This window comes from Salvia splendens, chromosome 1, assembly GCF_004379255.2.
Source record: "Salvia splendens isolate huo1 chromosome 1, SspV2, whole genome shotgun sequence".
NCBI classification, from domain to species: domain Eukaryota; kingdom Viridiplantae; phylum Streptophyta; class Magnoliopsida; order Lamiales; family Lamiaceae; genus Salvia; species Salvia splendens.
The window spans coordinates 39,275,345-39,295,159 of NC_056032.1; the positions used below are offsets into that span (position 1 = coordinate 39,275,345).

Here is a 19,815-nt window from a genome sequence, read left to right on the forward strand (position 1 = left end):
GAGTTTTTAAAAAGTTATATACACTACTCTTGAATTTATTAACTCCAATAATCTATTATTCAATTATATCTAACAACAGTACATTAAATTATATATATTTTTAAAAATATTACTTTAATTTGGTTCAATAAACTCTATTATAGTAAAAATTAACTACGGCATAATTGAAATAAAATAAATAAAAAGTATGTGGAAAAAATGAAAGTAGCACAAAAAATAGGACACTAAATCTCATCCAGACTACAAGTTAATCTTGATAAACTTTAAGTTGAACAAATCTAAAGTATTTATACTCAACAGCCAATAAGCATTTCTTCCTTTTGTGTCCATCATATTGACTTTCAACTTTCAAGAAAACATATACACGATGAAGGCAACTCCAACGCATTACTACAAAACAAGGTTGTTTTTATTTTGAACTGCTGAAAAAATGAAAATGTAAAGAGGTGTGTTTGTAATGGAACTCATCATTTAGACCAGGCTACATTATCAATCTCGTCTTGCGCAGCTCTGTACAGCTCCAATCTCTTAGCAAGAGACACACGCCGCTGCATAATGGCTGGATCCTCGTCCAACACCTTAGCCAACTGTCGTCCCTGCAATTGTAAATTGTTAACCAACCAATTTTACACTTTCATAATCAAAACCACCTTCTTTCATTACTTGACACGGATTAATACCTCTTTTTTGCCTAATTCTGTGAAGAAATGATCCAGCAGGCTGCGTTTGGCCTCGCGGACTTGACAGTAAACGACCGACTTTGGTATGGAATTCCTCAGGCCAGCACAGGTCGCGTTCACGTAAGACAACACAGTTGATCCTATACATTACAAATCATTCATTTATGATCAAACTCAGAGAGACCAATATTGTTAATTCTGTCCTCACCGATTCTTCTGAGGTAGGAGTCGTTATATCTGTCGAAAATGGAATGTGTTGGATTGCCGCCTTTCTCAACATCCTGGGGAAGCTTGCGGAAGAAATCCACGGTTAAGTAACTGCATTCCATTTCTACAAGCTGCAGAGTTGCTCTCTTGCTTTCTTCCTTCATCCTCTCTAATGATTCCACGGCCGCCTTGCCGACCTCCATTCTCAGAGAAGGGTACTGCTTCAGCTCCTGCATGCACCCAACTATCAATTAGCATACCAAGGATATTCGACATTAATACCACTTTGACTGAATTCTGGTTTTGCACACAAGTTTCATATGATTTTGTTAACGAGTAGGATTCCGGCCTAATTTAGAGCTAACACGGTCGCCTGAAGATCCAAGGTGGCCATATCAGTCGACATTATTGATCAAATGACTCAAATTGCATGTGATTAAATGAAATCGGATTGATCTGTGCAGCAAAATTAAATGAAATTGAAAATTCGATTGTCAAGTTTTATAAGTTGGTGTGCAAAACTAGAATTTGGTCAAAGTTCAGCAATTTACATGCTAGTATTATTCTTCAACGAGACTATTGACTTACAGCAGTCTCGTTGATGGACTTGTGAACTAGCTCCTTCAGTATTCCGTGAACCTGAAAACAGCATCAGGACTTGAATGTGTTTCTATATAAAGAAAGAAAGAAAGAAAATGGAGTGCTTACAGCATCAACAACTGCCTCTGCAGGACCTTTGATCGTGATCAAGGCGGTTTCAATCAGACGGCGGTAACCTTGTTCAGGTGCTATAAGATGAGGCTGATATCCATCAGCTTCAGTAATTAACTTCCTAACATTCTCCAAGGCAAGATGCTTGTCAAACTGCAAGCGTTTCAGTGCAGCAGGCAGTTGGTTGTCGAAGACGCTGTATATCTTATCACCACCAGGTCGACTATAGTATCATGTCACAATAAGTATAGTGAGTGAGTATAGAAAAAGAGAAAGGTAATGAATAGTACAAGATGCAGACGCTTACACTCCATCGAGATGTTCTTTGAAGATCCCATCGAATACGTGGCAGATCTCCATAATCATGTACAACTTACCCTGCAGTAGGCAGTAGCATTAAGGGGTTAGAAGAGGAACGGTATTCAGAAGATTAGAACACAATCTCGAAGAGGCAATGAAGGTGATAGATACTCACCCCGGCATCAGTTGCAATGGGCCTTCCTAGACGACTCAACTCAGTTTCTAGATCAATTATGGTTTTGTTGATGAGGGACTGAAGGCTTGGAATTCGAGATTTGATAACAGCTTCCAAGTGCTATCATGAAGAAGCCCAAAATAAGTAGTAATAAATTATAATGTAGAAACTTAACTTAGATAGAAGCAACAAAAGGAATAACTCGAACAAGAGAAAAACTGCCACAACCTTTGTTTTGTAGGCCTTGATCTAAAGGCAAATAGATCAAGCATGTTTCAGACTAAAGGAAAAGACATCACTTCAGCATTCTTGGCCGCATTTAAAAGGCCACGGAAATTTCACTTCCAAGTATTTTGTTAAGAAAATTTTTTTTGGTTTAATTTTGTCGAGACTATATAAATGTCTGGAAAACAAAAAGAATTGGCTCAACGTCAGCTAGTTCTTTATTTTTCTTACTCTGGATAGAACTTTCCCTAGATGTTCAGAACCCATCCGCTGAGCAAGATGGTTGTATTCTGGGGTTTCAGAGAAATATTCACGCTCTCTACGCCTAGCGGCAATCATGTCAACCTTTTTGTTAATGTCAGCTTGAGACCTGTTAACAACACCAATCCATGGAAACTGCAGCTTATACGCTCTTCCTTCCAGTATCTAGAATACATGAAAGTGTTCAAATAAGTCAAAAATTTTAAGTAACTCAATTAAGATAGAAAAGGCATACGAACCTATAGGAGGTGTAAAATATATAATTGATATACATGCATATAGCTGCAGGCAAAATCAACAGAGAAATATTGGATAATGTAAGTCATCATCAAACACAATGGTCATTGCCTCTAGATTGCAGGTTGGAATGTAAGTAATTGATCAGGAGTAGTACTAGTATCCAGATATAGATTGAGCAGGAGCAATTAATTCAAGCAAGAAAGGACAAACTAATAGTTTTCTATATGACAAGACAGCAATGAAAAATAAAAGGAAAGCTTCAAATACACAGATTCCTCTCTACTAATACTTGATAATATACAGTGAAAGTAGTGGTCAGCCATTCTACACTTACATCTACAGCATCCGTACCCTTGTCCATGAGATCAATCTTTGTCAAAACTCCAAATGTTCTCTCACCTAAATGGTAAAAATATAGATGTTAGAGAGAAATAGGAATGAAAAACCTTACAGAGTTGAAGGATGGATCATGCTCAAGTAGTAATGATGCATTCATAGGGATGAATCCACAGTAAGTCATACCTTTTGGATCCACTTCACGGGATATCTTAATAGCATCAGATGTTGCAAGATCTTGGTTGGCAGGAGAAACTGCTAAAATAATACAGTTGGGCTGCATTTGGCGGATTTAACAAAAATAAACTGATGAAGCAGTCACTTTGTACTGAAAATAAAACTTAAATGTCTTGGGCATAAACATAGAATTCCATATTGGTGCAGACAGCAATTAAGCTTCGTGCAAAACTGAAGAAAAATGTCTTTTCTTTTCAATTCTATATTTGATAGAAAATGAAAACAAAAGACTGTAATCCTTCTAATGCATGACATTATTAGGCAACATCAATAAGTATAACAGGCCTCTTTACAGATGTGGAGCAGTAATGAACTACTTTCTGACTTCACTTATGGCAAAAAAAGCGAATATAATGAAATACCTTCTCAATGTAAGACCGCACCGTGTTCTCAATATCCATCACAATGCTTTCTGACTGGCCCTCTATCATATGTACATATTTACCATTTGGTTATTCCCAACAGTATGTACACGCGATAAAAAAAAGAGTAGTATCTCCAGATCGCATGATACATTTGAAGGAGAAAACTCACCAACAGCCACTTTCGTAAGGCCAGGAAGATCAATTAATGTCAAATTCACAACTGCAGTTTCAAGATGTACACAAATTAGTTCTTACTAGATATATAAACAAGGAGAAAACAAATCCATAGAATTTTAAAGATTCCATTTAAATTCATATGATAGAGGATGAGGAAACTATAGATTCAATTCAATGTTTTACTGTAACTTCAAATCCAAATTTTAAGCAGCAATCTTCCCAACCAAACAAGTACTACTACTTTAATAATGCATAAGATACTGTGATTCTTATTTCCAAATTCTATTCTTCTTCTTCTTGTCTTCCCTCACCTTCTATGTCCGGTTATTACAATAGAACGTGAGACTGCATTATTTGCAGTCATTTGAGATAAATCTTTGATGTTGCTAGGCTGAAAATTATTTGATGTGAATCCGGATGCACACATGAAATGAGAAAACCTACTTTGGATATGAAAAAAGATATTACTACTACAGCAGAACAACTGAATTTAAAATAAGAAATGACCAATGGGTGTTACGGACTTACCATTAGGGGAATATATGCTGAGATATATAGGAACGGCTGATATTTGTTTACTGCGTCCTGTCTCACGGTCAGTCTCATCTGCGATCTCCTTTATCACAGCAGCTAAACAAAGCAGATCATTGCCAATGGTCAGAATATGTTTACATGCATTCACACATACATCACATAGATCTATAACTTATATACAAGTGAAAGGCACAAAAGAGTCTTCTATAACTCTCACCGAAATCCGTGTATTTCTTCCTAGGAAGATGTCCAAACTCTGCATATTCTCGACCTTCATCAATCCGATGAAGCTGCAACACAAGTGGACGTCGAGTGACAATACCTGTGTTTTGCAAACTAAATCAATTCCGGTGTTCAAGGATATGGATATCCATGAGTCATAGCGAGACATCATCTACACAATGCCATTGCATGTGGTGATAAAGAAATACTACTAAACAATAAAACACTAGATACCTGATCCACGAGGCAAAAAGTCTTTCCCAACAATGCTCTCCAGCACAGAGGACTTTCCAGAACTCTAGAGACCATAAACATCATTGTCACTTACCACAGTTAATGATAAACTATATCCAAGGAGAAAGGAGAATGAAAAATCAACATTAAGACTAAAAATACACTGAGAGCTACTCAATAATAAACCTAAATAGCAGAAATCCCTATCAATAAATTCTAATTTTCAAACAACAATCAAAACGGATAAAAATCGACGATAATCAGAAACATCTAGTTTGAAAACAAATTATATCGATGGAACTCGGTTCTCCGCTGAAATTGATTAAACGAGGATTTGATTGGAGGCGTAAATTCGGATTACCTGACCACCGACGACGGCAATTGACGGCAGGGCATCCCAGAGAGTGGGCAACGCGCTCTCTTCGCCGTGATCGCCTAGCGCGGTGCATGCTCTCTGCAGTCTGTTAACTAATGCTATCAGATTCTCCATGTGGAGCAGAGTTCACACTCAATTGTGATTCGCCAACCACACCGCGATCAATTTAATTTTGAAGATGTTACGATCTTACGCCGCGGTCGGCCTATCTTGGCTCGTCACTGCCGAACTCAATGACTTCTTCGCGGTCGGCCTATCTTAGCTCGTCACTGCCGAGCTCAGTGACCTCTTCTCGGTCTTCCTTTCTTAGTTCGGCGCTCGTCACTGCCGATCTCAGTGACCTCTTCTCGATCTTCCTCTCTTAGTTCGGCGTTGCCGAACTCAGCGATAAAACGCAGATCTCAACACTTGAATGATCAATAGAATGGATTGCATTAACAATGATAATGTTCTACAATCGAATAAGAAGCAAAGAGGAGCTCGCGATCCACGATCGGAGCTTAACAAACATACAACTCACAATATTCACGACAACTCAAAAGAAAGAACAACTACTGCTATTTATACTCTCTGTATCTTAGCTCACTTCCTTCTCATTGGCTAGCAACACGTCACTGCCCTCTTCTTATTGGTTGAGACCTCTTAACTAATGCCACGTCACCGCGCTCTCCTTATATATCGCATGCATGTTCGCTAATGTTGCATGCATGTAAGCTAATTACGGTTTATACTCATGCATGCAACAATGCTCCCCTCTTAAGGTTCCTTTTCCACAAGGAACCATGGAAATCTGGCTTTAATCACCTCCGCAAACTCCCATGAAGCATCTGCCGGCGATTTTCCCTCCCAATGGATGAGCCATTTAGTAGCCGCTTGATTATGTCTCTTAACCATTTTTCTGTCGAGTATCGCCTGAGGAATAGCGTCATTTAAGTGAGATATCTCTGGTAGATCAGTTACGGGGCCTGTTGGAGGGGAAGCTGGTTTCAACAATGATACATGAAACACATTATGAATTGTAGCCGAGGCTGGTAGATTGAGTTTATAAGCTACTGCACCAATCCTATCCAATATCTGATATGGACCAAAGTATTTGGGCTCAAATTTGTGGTGTTTTCCTCGGATGGATCTCTGCCTATACTCTCTCAATTTCAACCAAACCCACTCCCCTATCTCAAACTCCTTATCACTTCTGTGTTTGTCCGCTTGTTTCTTCATTCTGTCAGCCGCTTTCTGGACATTTCGTTTAAGTATAGCAAGCATCTCTTCTCTGTCTCTGAGAGCAAGATCGACTGCTTCAATATTGGAATCACCCGGTAAATAAGGAACATGTAAAGGAGGTGCAAAGCCATATAGAGCTTCAAAAGGAGTCATTCTAATACTCGAGTGATAGGTAGTATTGTACCAGTACTCAGCCAAACTCAACCAATGGAACCAAGTATGCGGTTTCTCTCCCATAGCACAACGTAAATAGCATTGTAAACTTCGGTTGACTATTTCAGTTTGCCCATCCGTTTCTGGGTGATAAGCCGTGGAATACAACAACTCAACCCCTAACAAGCTCATGAATTCTTTCCAGAAACTTCCCACAAAGATAGCTCCTCTATCACTCACAATCTTAACTGGCATTCCATGCAATTTAAACACAGAATCCATAAACACCTCAGCTACTTTCTTTGCTGTAAATGGGTGTGAAAGAGCCATAAAATGTGCATATTTACTTAGTCTATCCACCACCACAAATATAGTGTCATAACCTTGAGAGCTCGGCAAGGCTTCAACAAAATCCATTGAGATATCTGTATAAATTGCAGTAGGTATTGGGAGAGGCTGTAATAATCCAGACGGAGAAGTATTACCAGGCTTGTATTTTTGGCAAGTAACACATAGTCGCACAAACTCTCTGACATCTTTTCTCAGTTTCGGCCAATATAACAGGGCAGCTATTCTCTTGTAAGTTCCCAATACTCCTGAATGACCAGCCAAGGCAGATCCATGGAAAGTAGATAAGATCTGAGCCTTAAGTAACACATCATTTCCCACCACCAGCTTGCCTTTTCTTCTCAGTTCTTCCCTCTCCCAACTAAATTTTGGATGAGACTCTGTATTCTGCTTTTTTTCTTCCAAAATTTTCTGGATCAGAGTGTCTTTTTTCCATGATTCCTTAACTTTTGCAATTAACTCAAGAGGAATCACAAAGGAAGTTAGAGCATAAGTCATCACTTCTGGAACTCTAGACAAAGCATCAGCCACTGAATTCTCAATGCCTTTCTTGTATCTAATTTCATAATCAAATTGCATTAGCTTGGTCATCCAAGCTTGTTGAGTAGGTGTAGTCAGCTTCTGATCCATCAAATATTTCAAACTCTGATGATCAGTCAGAATGATGAACTTCTTGCCTTGCAAATAATGATACCACTTCTTCACAGCCATTAAAATAGCCAACAATTCCTTCTCATATACTGATAAAGTCTGATATTTAGGAGATAGAGACTTACTAATGAAGGCTATGGGGTGCTTATCTTGCATTAGCACAGCTCCAATTCCAAATCCCGAAGCATCAGTCTCTATAACGAACTCTTTAGAAAAATCTGGCAAGGCCAACACAGGAGCTGTTATCATAGCCATTTTTAGCTTTTCAAAAGCTTCTTGTGCTTCATTTGTCCACTTGAATGTATTGCCCTTAATCACCTCTATCAGTGGTCTAGCTATCACTCCATAATGATGCACAAATCTCCTGTAATAGCCAGTTAAGCCAAGGAAGCTTCTCACTTGTTTGACAGTCTTAGGCTGAGGCCAATGTTTCACTGCTTCTATTTTTCCTTCATCAGTTGAGACCCCTTCATGAGATATAACATGACCGAGATACTCCACTTTCTTACACCCAAAAGTACACTTGCTCCTTTTAGCTAATAAGCTATGTTCTTTCATCAATTCCAGAACCACTCTCAAGTGTTGCTCATGGGCCTCTTGGTTGCTGCTGTAGACTAGAATATCATCAAAGAATACCAGTATAAATTTCCTCAAATAACTTCTGAAAATTGTGTTCATTAGATTCTGAAATGTTGCTGGAGCATTTGTCAAACCAAATGGCATGACTAAAAACTCATAGTGCCCGGAGTGAGTTTTAAAAGCAGTCTTATGGACATCCTCCGGTCTCATCCTTACTTGCCAGTAACCTGACCTTAAATCAATCTTTGAGAACCAAGCAGCCTTACCCAATTCATCTAGCAACTCCTCAATAACAGGTATAGGGTACTTGTCTTTGACAGTGATAGCATTCAATGCTCTATAATCCACACACATTCTCCAAGTAGAGTCCTTCTTTTTAACCAACACAATGGAACTTGCAAAAGGGCTCTCACTATGTCGAATAACTCCAGCCTTAAGCATATCTTCAATCATAGCTTCAATAACATTTTTCTGATGTGCAGCATATTTATAAGGTCTCATGTTGATGGCATCTGCTCCCTCTTTTAAAATAATTTTGTGATCCAGTTCTCTCTGTGGAGGTAGTGTTTTCGGCTCCTCAAATATTTCAGCAAACTCTTTAAGAATCATATTAAGCTTTGGCCAAATTTCCTCAACACTAAGCTCATAACATAAATCTGCCTCCAACTCAACAGCAGGTATCCACTGACTGAGCTTTCTCTCATTAACATCAGCTTCATCTGGATTCATTATGTGTAGAAAATTCAATTGCTCAACCTTAGGTGACCATCTCTCACCTTGTAGTTTCACTTCCTCTCCATTCAACTTGAAGACCATACTGAGATTGTTAAAATTCCACTTAATCTCGCCCAAAGTGGATAACCATTCTCCACCCAATATCAGATCATAAGTCTCCAGAGTAATAAGATAGACTTCACTCTGAAATCTGGATCCTTGCATCTCCCATTCCAACCTATTGCATTTTTGGGTACATTGCAGAATCTGCCCATTAGCTACTTCCACAGCTTTTGAATTAACAGGAAGTAGTTCACAATTGATTTTTCTAGCCACTTTCGAGCTTAAAAAATTGTGAGTGCTACCAGTATCTATCAATATTCTCAAGATCTTACCCTGACATTTCCCTCTAATCCTCATTACTTGAGGTCCATCCTTTCCCCACACAGCATGTAAGGAGAGCTGCAGATCAGATTTCTCAACTTCTTCTTCATCCTCACTCACTTCCTGCACCTCATTACTTCCCACTTCTCCTACCTCAAGTAGCTGCACAACATATGATCTTCTCTTACTACACTGGTGGTTTGGAGTGAATTTCTCCGTGCACCAGAAACACTCTTTTCTTGCCCTCTTTTCATCCATTTCTTTTGGAGTCAAATTGGTACTAGCTCTAACACCATTCGGTCTACCAACCTCCTTGTTACTTCCATTCCAGTTATTCAAGACTCCAACCTTATTAGTAGCAGTCACAGCCAAAGGTTTGCTATTAGAATAGTAGCTACTGCTCGCTTGAACATGGCTCTGACTAACCTTTGTTTTAACACCTAGAGCTCTCACAGTCAACTCTTGTAGTTTAGCTAAAGAGTAAGCCTCAGATAATGCCTTAGGTCTAAACATACGCACAGGCATTTGTAGTTCATCAATTAATCCAGATAAGAAGAAGCTCAAAGCTTGATCCTCTCTAATTCCAGCTCTAGGATATAATTCATCAAAGGTATCCATGTAATTTTGTAGCGTACCTGTTTGTTTGAGGTTCCTGAGGTCAGCTAATGGATCCTCATATGCGTGAGCACCAAAGCGAGCGGCCAAGGATGAACTATAGCTCGACCAATCCGCGTACGCCATATCTCCATGTAAGCTTTCAAAACCTCGATGCCACAGCAAAGCCTTCCCTTCTAGATGAATTGCAGCCACTCTAACCTTATCCTCTTCAGGTACCTTAGCCACTTGGAAAAAGTACTCAGCTCTCATCATCCACCCTTCAAAACCGTCTCCATCGAATTTAGGAAATTCATATCGCGTCGATCTTCCTCCATTTTCATACCGATTCCAACCAGTCTCCATTTCATTATTTTTCTGATTCTGCAAATTAAGCGCAGCAATTGTTTGCGACATCTCCATCATCTCGGCCTTATGCTCTTCTCGCATCTCTTGCAATTTCTGCTCCATCGCCTCCAACATTTTCTTCTCCATTTCCGCACCTCGAGTAACCGTTCCGACGTCCGGAGATCGATTGCTCTGAATACCAATTGTTACGATCTTACGCCGCGGTCGGCCTATCTTGGCTCGTCACTGCCGAACTCAATGACTTCTTCGCGGTCGGCCTATCTTAGCTCGTCACTGCCGAGCTCAGTGACCTCTTCTCGGTCTTCCTTTCTTAGTTCGGCGCTCGTCACTGCCGATCTCAGTGACCTCTTCTCGATCTTCCTCTCTTAGTTCGGCGTTGCCGAACTCAGCGATAAAACGCAGATCTCAACACTTGAATGATCAATAGAATGGATTGCATTAACAATGATAATGTTCTACAATCGAATAAGAAGCAAAGAGGAGCTCGCGATCCACGATCGGAGCTTAACAAACATACAACTCACAATATTCACGACAACTCAAAAGAAAGAACAACTACTGCTATTTATACTCTCTGTATCTTAGCTCACTTCCTTCTCATTGGCTAGCAACACGTCACTGCCCTCTTCTTATTGGTTGAGACCTCTTAACTAATGCCACGTCACCGCGCTCTCCTTATATATCGCATGCATGTTCGCTAATGTTGCATGCATGTAAGCTAATTACGGTTTATACTCATGCATGCAACAGAAGAAAAAAACACAAATCTGTTGGGGGCAATTTGTAGAAATAAAATTGGAGAGTGTTATTTAGATGAGGAGAAATGGAGGAAAAGAAAGGAAAAAAGCGCATAGGCAATGGCAGTTGCGGGGTGGCGAAGATAGAGGGGAGAGCTGCGCTGCATTCATACTTCCTCGCCTTTTCAAATTTCAAACGCTGCATGGAAACAGCGATTCTCTTAACAACTTTGTCGATAAATTCAATTGTTTTTTAATATAATTATTAAAACCATTGAAATCATATCATATTATTTGATTCGTTGTGATTTATTTAAATAATTTAGTTTTATGTTTGACTAGAATTTGAACTTCTATTAATGTTATATCCATTTGGCAATGCAAATCCAAACGGCAAATTCAAGCGTGGCTACTCTTTTAAGTCACAACATGTGTGCCATGCCCATGCATAGCATCTATTATTGTTGCTCCTATGCAAAAAGTATATGGAATTTTTTTACAAGAATCGTTGCAAATGCAACCTTTTATATTGTTCATTTTCATTAATAGTATATGATTTTGTGATGGCAATAAGTACACTCATCATTTACTAAATTGAGGGGGATGGATCCCCTACAATTAGGGATGTCAGTGTAGCCCGAAATCCGTGGGTTGGCCCGAATAGCCCACCAAATTTATAGGGTTAGGGCCAGAAATTTCTAGCCCGATAAAATCAAAACTCAATTAGCCCGCACCCCGTTAGGAACAGACCCGAAAACCCGATGGGTTGGCCCGAAAACCTTGTAAAATTTCTATTATTCTATTTTTTTACTCCTAATTCGACACTTCATTGATTAATTTTATAATGTAGATAACTAAAAAAATAACTATCAATTTTATATTAAATATACAAATTATATATTAAATTTTTATTAATATAATAATTGATAAATAAATTATAAACTTCAAATTCACTAAAAAAATATTTAAATTTCTAAAACGTGCATTAAAATTTCACGAAATATCTCAAATATTATTATTTGATCATGTTTATGATTGAGTTTAAGCATATATCTCAAATTTATCATAATTAAATATTTTACATTTTATGAATATAGCTAATTTTCATCATTATTTATTGGATTGATCGCATGTTAATCTTATCGGCAGCAACCCGATTAACCCGTTGGGCTAGCCTGAAACCCGACCTTTTAGGGTTAGGGTTGAACTTTTATAACCCGAAAGAAATCACAACCTGATTAGCCCGTACCCGATTGACCCACAACCCGAATAGGGTTGGTCCGAAACCCGACGGGCACAACAGCTTGTGCTGTGGCATGTGGTGCAACATGCAGTAGTTTAGGAATAAAACGCATGATTAGCTCATTTTCTTTAGTTTTAAATATTTTCCCTTTGAAATTTAACATGAAATTTGTAAATATGATTATCAATTTATCATTCACAAATAAATAATCAGCTCAAAAATGTTAAAATTTGAAAAGTACTCCATCCGCACCGATGATCCATTTTCCTTTTGAGTTGTCTCAATAAAGATGAACCATTACTATAAATGAAAATACATGTATCTTTACTTTATTCTCTATTTTGTTTTATTCCCTCCACTCAATACACAAAATAAAGTTGTAAAAATCTTGTGTCGTCCTAGGAATGAGTCATCTTTCGTGGGACATAGGGAGTACTATTTAACCCAAATAAAAAATAATTATGATATTAAAAACTCAAGCTTTAATTCTTAACCCCAATAAAAATGATTTAACAAAAAAAATCCTATTTCTTGAGCTACTCAAAATCAAATTTAATTTTATTTGGGTTACATAGTACTTTTCAAATTTTAACATTTTTTAGCTGGTTATTTATTTTTGGAATGATAATCATATTTAGAAAATTCAAAGTGAAAATATTGAAAACTAAAGAAAATGAGCTAATCATGCGTTTTATTCCTAAAACTATTGCGTTTTGCACCACAGCACAAGCTGTTGTGCTTTTAAGCACTGTAGGGGATCCATGCGAGTTTTAAGAAATGTAATAGAAAGTGAGTTGAAAAAGTTAGTGACATGTGAGTCCTACTTTTATATGTTAGTTTTAAAATAAAATGTGAGTGAGAATAAGTTAGTGGAATGTAGGGTCTACTCTAAAAATGGTAAAAGTGAAAAATGACAAATTTTTAGGGATAAAAAAAAACTAATTTTTAGGGACGGAGATTTTTGGTCTATAATAGAAACACAGGTACCAAAATGTGTTTTACAGTATCGAATTAAAAACACATTTTGGGTACTAGTGAATAGTGTCGATTCCAATTGATTGATAATTTGATCCTATATTCCTATTCAGTATAAAATTGTTTTCTAAAATTTCCACTTATTAACTCTATATGTAGCTCCTTATATGAGCATCTCCAATGGTAATAAATCAGTATAGGCTAGCCACAAACTTCTCCTGCCACATTATCAGTACTAAAAACTTCTCCTACCACATTATCAGCACTAAAAACTTCTCCTGTCATATCATCAGGACAAGCAACTGGACAAGCAATAGGCTAGCCACAATAAACAAAATTATAAAAAACAAATAATTAACAATCACACAAAATACGGAATTAAATTTACGGCATAGATACGGGAAAATTCAATAATAATAGTAAAATTAAAAAAAGTACATTAATTTTAAAAAAAACCTCTTCCACACACGAGTCCCCGCCTTCGCCTCACTCCTCGTGGTTGTCGCCGTCGTCGTCGTCACCGCCGTTGTCGACGCTATCCGGGACCCCCAAATCTACGCCATCTGAGCCCGCGTCTGAGCCCCCTACTGTGCCGAGGCAGCATCCAAATCGACCCTCATACTCTCGAGCATTGAGTGAAGAAACCTCTTCTCCACGGGGTCAGTTGCCGCCCTCCATTTAGCTAAGATCTTGTGCATCTGAGGGGGACTTGCCAACAGGGGGATGCCGACTGGACCTCCTGGGACCCCTGGGCGACCCCCCTCGCTACCCGTTGCGTCCGCCTTTGACCATCCATGCAAGTGCGGCGAGTAAACAATGGAGGGGACATGAACTCCTGAACATCCTCGGGGAGGTCGTGGGAACCGTCGCTGCTGCCGCTGTAATCACCGGCATAGTTCAGTCGCTGCTTCTTCAGCCAGCCAGCATCGATACCTGCCCGAAACTTCTTGGAGTCCATCAGCACCTCATAGCAGTTCAAGTAGGTGAACTCCTTATAAAGCCCGGGCACGGGGAAGGCTTTCTCCGCTATCCTCCTGCAGTCCTCGTCAGTTTGGCCACTTGTCTGCATGCGAAGGGCGTTGGTGTACAAGCCCAAAAATCGGGAGACCGCAGCCCTGATTCGGTCCCACCCCTTCCGGCACTCCTCCCCGCTGTGTGGCCTCCCCTCCGGGCAAAATGCCTTGTAGGCTGCTGATATTTTAGCCCACAAGTTGATGATTCTCTGATTGTTCGAATGTAGGGGATCATCGCAAACACTCACCCAAGCCTTGGACAGCGCGACGTTCTCCGCATCCATCCACTTCCTCCGTGTCGGGCTGTCGTCATCAGCCGGCTGCGACGACTCGCCGACCACCCTTTTGCCCTTCCCCTTGCCCTTCTTCTTCTTTGGTGCGCTCCGACCCCGCCTTACTCCCCCCGTTTGAACGGGAGTGTCCGCATCCTCGAGATCTATCCCCAACTCCTCTAAGGAGAAAGTCTCACACCCAGTGAATTGCGTCTCCGATGGGGTCGATGTGTGCGAAGAAGCAGTAAAAAAATCAAGACTGGGGCAATAGACATTGCCCCCCCCCCCCGGCGTCCCCTACCACCCCGGCATCATCTGCATCCCAGGTTGCATCCCCGGTACCCCCCCTGCCCGCCCTGCATCCCCTGCCATCCCGGCATACTACCCCCGGCTGCCATCCCGAGCATCATCTGCTGCCAATGGTACATGTTTTAGTACCCGGCCATCAGACCCCATCCACCTCCCACGGGTATCGTGGGAGTTTGAGACCCGCTCGTCACTAGAGTAGACTCGTTGTTGTTCTCCATTTTGCTTTATTGCTCTTGTACAGAAATTAAGTGAGAGAGAAAACTCGTTAAAACAAGCGGTGTGAATGAAAATGACGTGCAAATCGGGTATATATAGTGTCGAAATTTTTTTAAAAAAAGTGTTGGTCGATCGCTCGCCGATCGCCCGTCTACAATGGCGGCCAGCCGATCGGCCAGCGCATCGGCCAGCGCTAAAAAATCGGCATGCGCTCGCCGAAATTCTCGCCGTTTTTCCGCTCGCCGCCTATAATAGTTCAGCTAGAAGACCGGCCAGCGCCGAGAATCGGCTAGCCGGTCCGCTAGCCTCCATTGGAGATGCTCTAAAATTATGATGGTTTAAACACTACTTCCTTCGTAACTTGTCAAGGGAGGTGTATTCTTTTCGGACGTTTCAAAGTAAATATGTTATTTCTTTTTTATTTTCTCTTATTTTTTTATTTAATAAAAAAATTTAACGTTCTTAAATTACGTGTTAGAAAAAATTGTCTTTTTAAACTAGAGATTGATTGAGGGGGACTACTTCATTCAAGTGCGGCCTCATATCAACAAATCCAATTGGGCCAGCCCAAACGTAAACCCAATTAAATAATCATATATTCCTCGTCAACAGTGAATTGAAGTAGAAAGAATAAGTGAACAGAAATTAAAGAAAATTTGAGAATCTTGTGGTCTAATTTAGCAGGTACCAATGAATAATTGGACACCGAGGTTTGTGGCGGAGAGAACCACAATCACGAATCACAATGTCCAATCTTCCAAAATAATTAAACGTTTCGAACATTCGAGTAAACACTCACACAAGTCGTATATGGTAATGGTATATTCTCTGGATGCCTCTTCTAAGTTGTAATCATTCTTGCATTTCGATTGAGCATGCAACTCCAACTCCAACTCCAACCAAAGTTGTCATCTTTCTGAGCTAATGGATTCTCTCACTCTAAATCTAATTGCCTCTCCTTTCAAAGGCTCAACCTTTCTCACTATTTCCAATTCTAATTCCAAAAGATTCAACAAAGCTTCCATCTCCGTTAAAAACTCTCTAAACCCCCAAAATCCCAATTCAATATGGGGTCATTGCGGTTTCCCCGCTAGACCCCTTTCATATCTAATACCCCTTTTGAAAAAAGTCACGGCCTTGGCCACGAAACCATCGCCGCAAAAATGGGGCTCCGACTTCGAAGAAGCGAAGCTTCTGCAGAATGGGACATTTGGGACTGCGCTGATGAGCGTGACGGCGACGGCCAAGGTCAAAATAAGTCCTTTCGTGGCTACACTAGCGGCGAATCCTACCTTCGTGTCGGCGTTGTGCGCTTGGGCTGTTGCGCAGTCGACCAAGGTTTTCTTGAATTTCTGTGTGGAGAGGAAGTGGGATTTCAGGATTATGTTCTCTTGCGGCGGGATGCCTTCGTCGCATTCTGCATTGTGCACTGCGCTGACTGCTTCTGTTGCAATCTGCCATGGAGTTGCTGATTCTTTGTTCCCAGTTTGTCTGGGCTTCACTTTGATTGTGATGTATGATGCTATTGGTGTCAGGCGCCACGCCGGTATGCAAGCTCAGGTAATGATCTATGTTTCCGCCATTTCTTGCTCCATTCTTTTACTTAATTTGTTCTCCAAGTTTTTTTTATCAGTATGGACAAGGGTGAAACTCTATATTTTTAGTCTCCATGGATTTGGTGAAAATGGCATCACTTAAGTGGTTTTATTCTTATAATTTGTAACATATTATATAAAGCTTTGCCTGTGGTGGAATATTGATTTGGGTTGAAATTGCTTCTTGATGAAGAGACTATTGAGAATAAGCTTTCAAAGGTAAATGAGATCTTAGCAAGTGTTGTATCTTGTTGATCGATTAGTTATGGACGAGCCACTAATCAGCTTTGGTATATGAAGGTGATGTTCGGTTCGTTAGACAAAAGATAATGCTGAGATACAATACAGTATAAGATAAGCCAAACTGTGGTTTGTCTAGGATTTAATCATAGGGGTGGAGTTGAGAATATTGAGATGGATAATCATGAGATGCAATGTAATATTAGCATTATAGATACGGGCCAAGATTTTGTGAATAAAAGTAACCGAACAAGAGATAAGATTATACATGAACTTTAGTCACAAGTAAACATGGCAGATGAACGGCCCCGAATATGAGTATGTTATTCAAGTGGAAAGTAGATCTCAAGATGACCGAGATAACAAGCAAGAAACAGTGTTAATAGAGTTTATGTAAATGTGAAGAGTTTTTCCCTTGTTAGGCAGGGCATGTTGCAAGCTGCACTTCTGTGAATTTGGATGAACAGGACACAACTGGTTCTTGAAATCTAAACGCTTTAGTTTAGAGCTCTTTGCACAACCATTAGGTTTATGCCATTCTACATTTTCCTTGATCGTGGGCGGTCGACCTATATATTGTTTCAACTATTAATTATATTGGTTTATGCGCGTGTTGTGATTGAATGCCCTGTTGTCATTGCCCACTCTGTCTTAAAATTTATCAACTCCATGTAGGTTCTGAATGTGATAGTCGAGGACTTGTTCCAAGGGCACCCGATAAGCCAAAGAAAGCTGAAGGAGCTTCTTGGTCACACCCCGTCCCAGGTCTTTGCTGGAGCTCTACTAGGCATCCTCGTAGCTTGGAGGTGTAGTCAGGTTTGTGCGTTTCCAGCCTCTTAGGATGTCACATCGGACATATAGTTGCTCTACTAGGAGAATCCAGGATTTCAATGTTTACATCTTGTAAACATTCTGATTTTGGCATATGATTTTTTGAGGTTTCTAACTACATACAAACACTCTGTTTCTGCTACATGCTTTACTTGCCTCTGTTAAAATAGTGTGATTGTAATATATTTTGCTTGCTTCGCTCCATGATTCCAAAATACTTATACATACATAGGTCGGAATGTGCTCTTGAACTAGTTCGTATCGTTAGTCAAAAAGTCGACATGGTTAGTGTTTTCGGGTGAATTTGGTTGATGCAAATTTGATATAATAATAAGCATACACAAAATCCATGAATAACAAGACTTGTTAGATGTGAAATATTTTCTAAGTGCAGAGATTGGGTATGCAAGTAGCATCTGGGTTCTGTTGCTCCTTCCATATCCGGCCTGTGACGCGGAGCTTGAGCTCCTTCCTGTCACCTCCGGAGAAAAACAGAGCCATGCTGCGCTGTATGATGAGGCCGTCATGGCTGTCTCGAACCTTCCTGTGAGAGTCTCGTATGCTCCGGGGAGTCCCCTCCCACGTCAGCTTCCGCCCATTTCCCCCAACCTCCAGGCTGTAGCTGTAATTCCTTGCCTCCGTCTCGTCTCCCATGAGCCGTAGAAATGCCATGTACACCGGAGCCGTCCCGAGTTGGAAAGCTTCAAAATGAAAGTAGTGACCAAAACAATTGAACACCTGCAATAATGAACCAGAATGGGATACTCTTATAATGAAGCGCAGTTCAGTTGACAAAACGTTTTTCCCTTTAACTACAAATCATTATTAATCACTCACCGTGAGCATCCACGTTGCGTTCTCGACATCTCGAGGGTTTGACTTGACATATCGATGGTTGAAGGTGCATCCGGAATGCATATCCACTTTGTGTTCATCTCTCAAGTGATCGACGAGGTATTGGATGTCCCCAACAACCGAGCACTCGGATCCTGCATACGGGCAGCTGTAAGGCCGGTAATTGCACACACCCTCGTGCTTCAGCTTGCCGTAATACAGGAATATCTCCGGGCATCCGAGAGAGATGTATTTGCAAGGGAGGTGGAGCTTTTCAGCCACCTTTTCGAGCGCAAGACATCGTATGTCACCAGCTCTTGTCGACACGTGGGGCACCGATTGTGAACCCGGACTTTGCAGGTAGAGCAGATCGTATGCCCATTGTGACACTGCAGCAGTGTGTATAAACAAGATGAAATATAGAAATCCAATCAATCACAAAAATGCAAGATTGAAACGTGAAAACAATGAACAAAACCTGGTGGATAGGAGAATATATAGAATTGGTGCAAACGGGGCACTCAAGAAGATCATGAACAGTTGTAATTGGATGATTGTGGGAGTGGGATGGCTTTGAAGATGAAAACTGAGATGGAGACATACCCCATTCCCATCAATCAATGATGTGCATTCAATGCTCGAATCCATTCTTTGTTTTATCTAAATCAATTATGCTTCATTTTTTCCAGGAGGTTGGGGAATTTGCGGAAATTAATGTTGATGAGTTTGGATGAATATCCAGAATTCGAAGAGATCGGAAGGAAGTGCATTTATATCCAGAAATTAATGTTGTTTTCCCATTTTTTTAATTGGTTTTTAACTTTATATTGTTTATGCATTTATTAATTAATATTACATGACATGAAATAATAAAAGGAAACAAAATTATTAGTACTCCGTGTAACTCTTTTTGTCATAAACTAAAACAAAATTATTCATATTTTGCAAAGTGAAGCATTGCGCTCAATAAACAATACCCTCGTAAATGCTAATTGACCATTATAATTTATAACATATGCTGTGACATTTTCGTAAATGTACAGTTGTTTTATATAACAAACATAACAAGATAGTTTAAATGATTTGTTAGGTACACCGTTGCAAATGGCTAAGCACGCAAAGGATTTGCGTTACATTTACCTCAATTAAGAGTATAGTAAAAATCCATACAATATTCATTATAATTAATAGACATAATCGTCCTATATTAACAGGCAGACCTTGGGTCGACCATAAAAGCAATAGTCTCACACCGAT

General features: G+C 39.9%; 2 protein-coding genes and 1 pseudogene across 2 annotated transcripts; 1 reads left to right on the top strand and 2 right to left on the bottom strand.

Annotated features, from left to right (window-relative positions):
* Window positions 1-234: 234 nt before the first annotated feature.
* LOC121750306 (dynamin-related protein 5A-like) lies at window positions 235-5,417 on the bottom strand. The gene is made up of 16 exons (XM_042144825.1): window positions 5,266-5,417; window positions 4,905-4,968; window positions 4,666-4,770; window positions 4,443-4,544; window positions 3,907-3,957; window positions 3,735-3,796; window positions 3,322-3,412; window positions 3,134-3,198; window positions 2,530-2,724; window positions 2,074-2,193; window positions 1,906-1,976; window positions 1,596-1,821; window positions 1,476-1,526; window positions 889-1,117; window positions 681-820; window positions 235-596 (listed from the first exon to the last, which is right to left on the bottom strand). Exons 1-16 carry the CDS (start codon window positions 5,392-5,394, stop codon window positions 468-470), a joined length of 1,830 nt encoding a protein of 609 aa, XP_042000759.1. The 5' UTR covers window positions 5,395-5,417; the 3' UTR covers window positions 235-467.
* A 10,377-nt stretch (window positions 5,418-15,794) lies between these two features.
* On the top strand, window positions 15,795-17,928 carry LOC121750867 (uncharacterized membrane protein YuiD-like). Its single transcript, XM_042145505.1, has 2 exons — window positions 15,795-16,618; window positions 17,569-17,928. Exons 1-2 carry the CDS (start codon window positions 15,983-15,985, stop codon window positions 17,731-17,733), a joined length of 801 nt encoding a protein of 266 aa, XP_042001439.1. The 5' UTR covers window positions 15,795-15,982; the 3' UTR covers window positions 17,734-17,928.
* An 87-nt stretch (window positions 17,929-18,015) lies between these two features.
* Window positions 18,016-19,433, bottom strand: LOC121750834 (annotated as a pseudogene).
* Between the last annotated feature and the right edge of the window lie 382 nt (window positions 19,434-19,815).